We start from the raw sequence: 8,836 nt of genomic DNA, 5'->3' as shown, positions 1-8,836 counted from the left end.
CCCTTTATCAATTATAGCCTATTTTGTTATCAGATCAACATTTGTGGCAGCGCGTCTTGTCTCGTTTTGGTGTTGATGTAGTTTCGGCCATCATCAAACATGATGACAGTGATGTTTGTTTCTTTCTCAAACAGACCAAGTCAGTGACCATAACTATGTCTGACATGTCTTAAATTGTTTCTTAGCTATTTTTGGTCTCTTTAAAGACCAGAGCCATTGGGTCTGATTTGGGCGACATCACTGTATGTATGACCATGACTATGTCTGACATGGCTTAAATTGTTTCTTAGCGTTTTTTGGTCTTTGAAAAGATCAGTCTGATTTGGGCGACATTACTGTTTGTGTGTGTGTGTGTGTGTGTGTGTGTGTGTGTGTGTGTGTGTGTGTGTGTGTTTACCCTGTGACAAGCAGGGCAGAGAGGGGCAGAGTGTTGCGGTGGAGAGGTGAACAGCGTGCGTGTGCCGTAGAGAGACTTGTCAGGGAGATTAGTGTCAGAGAGCCGCAGCACTGGGCAGCTGATGCAGAGGAGAGCGGAAAGCACAGACAGGGAGTGTGTACCATTAAACCTTATATTGCCCTATGCTTAGTGACAGGGGACAGGAATAGAAGCCCTCACAGGGACAATACCCACACACACAAACACACACACAAACACACACACACACACACTCTCTCACTGGGAAAACTGCACACAGGGAGAGCTGTCACTGTTTGGGAAACGTGGCTACAGTACGAATAGAAAAACGACATGTTTGCTTTTCAGCTGATGTCTGTGGGGAAATGACTGATAAAACGTTGGCCTCCGTTAATGTATAAGCGGCTTGCATTTCAGAGTGGGAGGGTTTAATTTGTCATCCTCAGTACGCTGTCGTCTAAATCTGCTCCCTACAAGTGTTAATTCAGTTTAATGTTGTTAGCTTTAATATAAAAACATAGAATATACGTGGTTCACATTTCCTGTATAATACACCATATATTTCCCTTTGGTTGAAAAATGTAAGCACAGATGGCTTATGCCATATATTAATTCATGACTATGCAGTATGCACACAGATCAATGCAATGTATTAACTTACAAATTCCGCATGACTACTGCTACAATTGTATAATTGATATTCTTTTTCTGTGTTGTTGTTTCTCAGTAGCTGTAATGACTGGAGTGCTTAGGCAGAGGACTCAAATGCACGACTCAGAGACAAAAACTTAAATCCAATAGAAAAGTCTTTACTATCAAAATTCGGTACACTGGTAGGCAGTCAATGGGTAGGCAGATAATCCAGGAAGCGGGTAGGCAAAGCAGTGTTTGGTACACAGGTAGGCAGTTCAAAAAGTCAGGCAGATAATCCGAAAAGGGGAAAAATCACTGGAACGCTTGACACTAGGTACAAAGACAAACTGGCACAGAGACAGGGGAGACACACAGACTAAATACACAGGGAATGATGATGAGGAACAGGTGAATCCAATCAGGGCAGGGTAGACGATCACACAGGCGGGAAACACACAAGGGCAGGTAGTGAAGTGTCTGGAACGAGAGATAAGGTGAGAGACACAATAATAAACAGGGAACAATAAATGAATAACATGAAACACAGACAAACAAACTAACGAACAAGACGAGACGTAACAATAGCAGTTTTTCTATTCAAATGAGCAGTTTTTCTGAAGTGTAGAGGAGACTGCAGGCTCTAGTTTCTCACACAGAATGAGAAACACACTGACACATCACTCTGCAGTGTTGATCAGCTCACCTGGCCTGTGGTGCAGTGCTAATGGGTGAAATCTGACACACACGCACGCACTCATGCGCGCACACAAGCACGCACGCACGTGCGCACACACACACACACACACACACACACACATAGGTAGACAATCACACACATCCTAGTTGGACAGGGCTCATTTGTTATCTAAGAGGATCCTCATCAGGACTAGCCAGCAGGTATAGTACTATACTGCTGAATTCACTGAAAGTTTTGCTTGTCGACTGCTTCTGAACTTTGTTTATTTATTTATATATGTTCCTTTGTTTCCTTCCTTGGGCCTTCTCCAGAAGGGGGATCGATAGGGTTTCACTGTCTCAGTGCAGGGCGGCCCGGATGGCTGACTCCTCTGATACGATGACCGATCAAAAAGCAAATTAAACAACACTTGACTTACATTGCTTTGTGACATGACACTTCACGGCCATAAGCCTCAACACTGTAAAGCGCATCAATTCCACCGATTTGCATGTTTCAACGTTTCACAAGTGTCCTTCAACACACTGTACCTGAACTTTTACTGTATTGTATTTACACTCACTTTATCTTTATGGTCATCCTGTGTGGTGGAGATTGTGTTTAGGTAGCCTGGCCATACTGAACAACTGATCTGTGGTTATGTACCTACAGTACTATTACTATGCCATATTCACTAGGAAATTCTGTAGCAACAATTGTTATTTTTGTTGGCACAATACAATTGGTATTGTCACATACCACTAGTGCCTAGTGATGCTTGTTATGATTAATCCCAACAAAATCATTTCTGGACTGTGAAGTAAAGTGCTGCCGTGTTTCCTCCCATCCACTAGGTGGAGCGTGAGAAAGCGAGCCTGCTGATGAACCTGCAGGAGTCTCAGACGCAGCTGCAGCACACGCAGGGCGCCCTGGCGGAGCAGCATGACAGGGTCCACCGCCTCACGGAGCGCGTCAACACCATGAAGCGTCTCCATAGCAACAAGGAGCTGGATGACGACGCCCAGGAGAGCGAGAAGCCCGACAACACCTCCCCCAATGGTCGTCACGACTACGAGGTGGACATCCATGGGATGGAGATCCTGGAGTGTAAGTACAAGGTGGCGGTGACGGAGGTGATCGACCTGAAGGCGGAGCTCAAAGGCCTGAAGGAGAAGCACAACCAGTGTGTGGAGTGCCAGGGAGAGGAGCGCAGCCGGATCGACTGCAAGGTGCAGGCGCTGGACGAGCAGGTGAGCAGTCTGGAGAGGAGCTGCAGGGAGGGCCGCGAGAGGGTGGCCTGTCTGGAGGCGGAGCTGCGGGGGGCGGCGGGCGTGGCTAGCGAGAGCCACGGCATGCTGAACGCGGCGCAAGATGAGCTGGTGACGTTCAGCGAGGAGCTGGCGCAGCTCTACCATCACGTGTGTCTGTGCAACAACGAGACGCCCAACCGCGTCATGCTGGATTACTACCGGCAGAGTCGAGTTACCCGCAGCGGCAGCCTCAAGGGCCCCGAGGACCCCCGCGCCCTTTTGTCCCCCCGCTTGGCTCGACGCCTGGCTCAGGCCGGGGGACTCGCCGAACCCCCCCGCAACCCCATGGACTCCCCCTCCAAGGACCCCCCCAAGGACCCCCCCAGTGAGAATGGGCCGGGGGGCAGGGAGTCTCCAGCCAGCCAACAGAGTCCCACCCGTACCCCTATGGGCTCACCGCTCATCAACGGCTCCTCCTCCTCCTCCTCCCCCGTGCCCGAGGTGGGCGGGGAACTGCGTAAGGAGCCAATGAACATCTACAACCTGAACGCCATCATCAGAGACCAGATCAAACACCTGCAGAGGGCGGTGGACCGCTCACTCCAGCTGTCCCGTCAGAGGGCGGCCGCCAGGGAGCTAGCACCCATGTTTGACAAGGACAAGGAGGCCTGCATGGAGGAGATCCTCAAGCTCAAGTCCCTCCTCAGCACCAAGAGAGAGCAGATAGCCACACTTAGACTGGTGCTCAAGGCTAACAAACAGGTGAGCAGAGAGAACCTTGGTACAGATTAGAAGTATTCTATTCTATTGGATTCTGTTCAATTCAGATATATTATCACAGTCTGTTCAGTATGTTGCCCCATGCTCTAGGTTTTCTATACAGTACTATCTGTACTGTACCTGTGGATGATGTCACCACAGCTTTTTCATTGTACTGTAGTATGCAATAGTTAATACTGTATACGTTAATTTAACACTAGGTTAAAACCCCCCTTTTTTACCAGAGATCTAGGCCCATGTTATAATCTGGTATTAGCCTACATATTTAATACATAGCCAACTCTAATCCAATTCACTCCTAATCCAGACGGCAGAGGTTGCACTGGCTAATCTGAAGAGCAAGTATGAGAATGAGAAATCCATGGTGACGGAGACCATGATGAAGCTGAGGAACGAGCTCAAGGCCCTGAAGGAAGACGCCGCCACCTTCTCCTCGCTCAGGGCCATGTTCGCCACCAGGTGAGGGGGATTCTGGGGGATATCTGCAACAGCCAATTGGAATGGAGATTTGCAAATATCTCTCTCTCTCTCTCTCTCTCTCTCTCTCTCTCTCTCTATCTCTCTTTTAGGTGTGATGAGTATGTGACCCAACTGGATGAGATGCAGAGGCAGCTGGCTGCGGCGGAGGATGAGAAGAAGACCCTCAACTCCCTCCTACGTATGGCCATCCAGCAGAAGCTGGCCCTGACTCAGCGCCTCGAGGACCTGGAGTTCGACCACGAGCAGACCAGCCGGGGCGGCCGCAGTGCCAAGGTGCCCAAGATCAAGAGCAGCCCGCCCAAAGTAAGTCGACGAGCCGCCCTCACTGCTCCCCCCAGCCCCACCATGATACACAGCCCCTCCATCACCACCCACAACTCCCACACCTCCCTGACCCTCAGCAGCCCTCCCTCCCTGGAGCTGCCCCTGTCCTCTACCCCCTGGACAGCCTCAGACGCGGGCCAGTCCCAGGCTTCGGCCCTGCCTCCCCTGGGTCACCCCCAGTGGTGTCTGGGTACCCAGACCTTCCTCATTGACCCCCAGGCCCTGAGTCTAGAGTTCAGACGACTCGTTCAGAGTCAAGACTCCGGTTGTCACTACTCAAGCTCCGCCCCTGCATCTCCCTACCGCTCACCCACGGTGAGAACTCGTATCCCTAAAGACTCAACGCGGTTCTCTGCTCTGGCCACGCCTCCCAGCACACCTGTCCCTCGTGCCTACAGTTCCCAGCAGCCCCAGCCCTGACTCAGTGGAGTGGGGTTGAGTGAGACACAGAGAGGAGGACAGACTGGTTTCCTGTCTCTGGCTTGACAATGCAGTACTGTGAGACTCTTCTCAGGGATGTGCTGTGAGAAGGAGCCCAAAGCTTGTTCCATCTTCAGAGATCACTGAACAGTCAGTCTGCCCTGTTGTGAGCGCTGCCTTGTGTGGAAGTTTGGGCTCATAGGGCACCACAGTTACTATCGTCCTTCTCTGTACACGGGTCTTAGGGAAGACATGAATGTGGGAAATCTGAAGTTTTAATGAACAATAAAGTTTAATTTAAGAAACTGTTTTATGTCTTTGAGATATTTAATACCATACAACTTGATGTTGTATCATCATATATACCCCCCTTAAGAATGATACTTGGCACACAAACACTATAAGCTTTTAGAGTAGAACGCTAAGTGCTGTACTGCAACTGTTATAGCACAAGCTGATTATTTTCTACTGGCTATTAACATTGTTAGGCTATTGATTTCCCTGTTGCTGTCATTGCCTGTGTTAATTATTCACTTAGCGTAACAAAGTCTGTTTGTAGTCAATATAATCATTGCTTTTTCTACCGATACATAGACTGAATGCAGGATTACACTGTGTGCTATGGGACTCATTGACCCATAGTGCCCCCTAGTGGCCTACCTACTGAGTTACAACTGAAACATTTCCCACTCACTCTTCTATCCCCATTATAAATATATGCCACCGAAAAAATTTAAAAAATCCAACATAAGTCAGTGTATAAACTCAGGGAATTACATATAATTATCGTTTAATGGGCTTTTAATGCTGCAGATCATACTGCTATTCAAATCAATTTTAAGAAATCATTGTGGTTTGCATTTCCCAATGATTATTAAACTATGTCAAGGCATGCCTTAATGTTAATCTTCAATTGTCCAAACCTCTGGAGCAAAAAGCATTTGACAGGATTCCCCCTCTGCTTGTCTCAATTGGCCTTGACTCAGAATGGACATGATACTAGACTTCCTGTTCATGCCACAATCCATTTCAAATTTCACTTCACCATAGTCAGTACTAGTAGTCTGATATGTTTATTTGAAATGATTAACACAAACATGCTCTGTGTAAACGTGTATTTGAATGGCTGTTAAAAGTGCCTGATGCAACAGGTTAATTCATTTCAGATTTATGGTTATGGGATAGAGTGAAAGAGAAAGGGGAGAGAATGAGAAAAAGATAGTGGTTGGGGGGAGGGGGCCGGGGGGGGGGGGGATTCCAAGCTTTATTGAACCTATTATACAGTTTTTATGGTTGGTTTGATGGATTTAGATGAATCTTAACAGGAGCAGCTGTATTTGATGTCAGGTTTATAGGGGGAGTGTGTATACAAGGGGCAATCTACTGCAGTTCAGAGCAGCATGGAAACCAGTGTGACCTCCTCTCTGTGACACCCTGCCTCACAGTACGACACGTAGAAATGTCCCAAAGCCACCCCATTCTCATGCCAAGCTGTGCCAGTAGATGGCCGTCTCTGATCACCATGCATTGGCATTTTGTCCCTTATTGTGTGAGAGTTGAGTTCTTCCTGTCAAATGCTGTTTGGCCTACAGTCCTGTTCTCTGACAGTTGCCTATCTCCCACTGGTATCCCTGTGGTTAATGAAGTGTTTTTATTTACATTCACTAAGAGAGCCCACACAGATGAATGTGTTTAGTGTCTGCAATCCTGTCATCAATACAGACAACAAAACCAGCTCCAATCACCCGTGACAACATACGTTGGACTTTGACTCTATGTAATGAAACTCAAGGCTGTTGGGGCTATTCATTAGTGTGTTACAGCCGTATATGATAGTATCCCACATTTGAATATGCTGCTTGGTTTATGATGATCCATAAGCAGTGATGGATTGCAAAGTGTTACATCCCATGATGTTTGTATGTTTCTTTTTTGTGAAGCACAGGCAAATACAGTACTGGATTTAAAACTGTGCGTACATGTTCTGTGTGTCTCCTCTGTGTCCCCGTGTGTGTCCAGTGTGTTTTACCAATGCTGGCCTTCCTCCTCCTAGGAGGGATAGAGGAATGTCTTGTCAGTTGTGTCAGATGAGCCTGGTTTTGAAAAACAATCACTGAGTAGTCACAAGAACAGTATTGGCTTTGCAAATGAACAGAGCATCTCTTTTTTTCCTCTCTCTGTCTGTCTCTTTATTTCTCTTTCACATTTACAATACTTTCTTACACAATATTAACCACTACGGTTTGTCAGATTGCACAATGCATTGTTCATATTTCCAGAGACACAAAATCCTATCATAGTTTGTGGTATTTTGCATAGCTTACCCCCTAGCTCCTACAACAACATGAATTTCTGAGATGAGGTTTTGAAGAGTGTTTCAATTTGGGTTCAGAATAACAGAAATCACCAACAGCATTGCCTATGAAAGTATAAAGGTGAACTAGATTCACTTAATAAACAAACTGCCATAAATGTGCTCCAACATTATTCACAGACAAAATAAATAGCAGCCATCTAACTGACAACTAACAGTTCCTCTCCACAGAGATGCATATCCTCATTGATTAGTACTATTGTACAGTACCTATGAAGGCTCCATCCCAGCAGCTGTGTGTCTCTGTCTCTGACAAGCCGTTCCTCCTGTGTACTGTACCACCCTGTCTGTCTGTCTGTCTGTCCTTCTGTCCTAACCCTGACTGTCACCACTCTGTATATCTGTCTAATTTATCAGTTTCTCGTAGATTGTCAGCAGCCTGCTGCTCCCTCAGTATCGCCACTCTCCCTACAACTAAGGCGAGGGAGAGCCTCCTCCTTAGCCCGCAGGTAAAGTCTCCCCCAAAGGCTTGTTTCATTGTCGTTTCTCTCTATCTCTCATCCCTCATTCCCATATAGTTCTTCACCTCACCCACTCCTTGTTCCGTCATAGTTCTGCAGGATTCCCGCCACGCAGACTACTGCTAATGACACCACAACACAAGTGGAATTGCATGCATAGCAACACATACTGTACATACATGATTTATTCATTCATTAGATACTGTATGTATTTCATCTGCACACCATCAGATACAGTTCGAGAATGGGTTCACCTTCTCAAAAGTTTCATAAGGAACTGACTCTGTTAAACAGACTGTAGCCCTGATAGTGACTTCATGCCTTATCACTAGTCCCCCAGCCCTGGCCCCCTCCACTGCCCTCCCATCTCACAATGCCTTTGAATCATGCTCTCAGGCAAATACTGTAGGTAACTGCTGACTAATCTGGTGTCCTCCTGTGATTGGTCCCAGTGTTGTTAGAGTCAGTTTTCCTCCCAACCTCTATAAGATGTGCTACTGTCCTGTCCTGAAGTATTAATAATACTTGTCAAGTTACTTTGTTTGCTTGTTTATTTGTTTGTTGATTTGTAACCATTTTACAGCACCAGAGGGATACATCTCCTTTTTGCTTTATCCCCTGCTCTCCTCTCCTCTGTCGCTCTTTTCTCTCCTCCCTTCCTTCCTTCTTTCCCTCCTTGCAGTCCTAACATTGTGACAGCCCTCCAGGAGGCCCGGACACCCCTGTCCAGCAGAAACCGCAACAGCAGTTCCCCCTGCGACCCTCCCAACAACCTGGCCCAGCAGCAGCCTCAACCCCCTGGGCCCTAGCCCTTCAGCTCTCTAGCATTACCCCCACCAGCGGGCCTTCACGGAGCCACACAGAGACACTCGGCACCAGGGGACTCTTCTCTGTCTGTCCCCCAACCTGGCAACCCATCCTGGTGCCTACTGTAGTCTCTATGTCCCCTAGTAATCCACCCTGGTGCCTAGTCTCTGTGTCCCCTCTGCAAGGCCCAACTCCACAGGCCCCATAGGCTCTCTC

General features: G+C 47.5%; 1 protein-coding gene across 3 annotated transcripts in view; it reads left to right on the top strand.

The window, feature by feature from the left end:
* Positions 1-7,770, top strand: part of bicd1a (bicaudal D homolog 1a) — a gene marked incomplete at both ends in the record, with an annotated part of 34,137 nt that extends 26,367 nt beyond the window's left edge. The window contains 4 exons of one of the 3 annotated variants that reach the window (XM_083666157.1): positions 2,579-3,736; positions 4,062-4,213; positions 4,324-4,537; positions 7,720-7,770. In XM_083666157.1, coding sequence (XP_083522283.1) covers positions 2,579-3,736; positions 4,062-4,213; positions 4,324-4,537; positions 7,720-7,770 — 1,575 coding nt within the window. Of the gene's footprint in view, positions 1-2,578; positions 3,737-4,061; positions 4,214-4,245; positions 5,212-7,719 lie in introns of those variants that run through there. The other 2 variants (XM_083666156.1, XM_083666155.1) reach the window with 2 other exon arrangements.
* Between the last annotated feature and the right edge of the window lie 1,066 nt (positions 7,771-8,836).

Source organism: Argentina silus, assembly GCF_951799395.1.
Source record: "Argentina silus genome assembly, chromosome: 3".
Lineage (NCBI taxonomy): Eukaryota > Metazoa > Chordata > Actinopteri > Argentiniformes > Argentinidae > Argentina > Argentina silus.
Note: the sequence above shows the minus strand (reverse complement) of the source record. Positions and strands in the feature narration are given on the sequence as shown.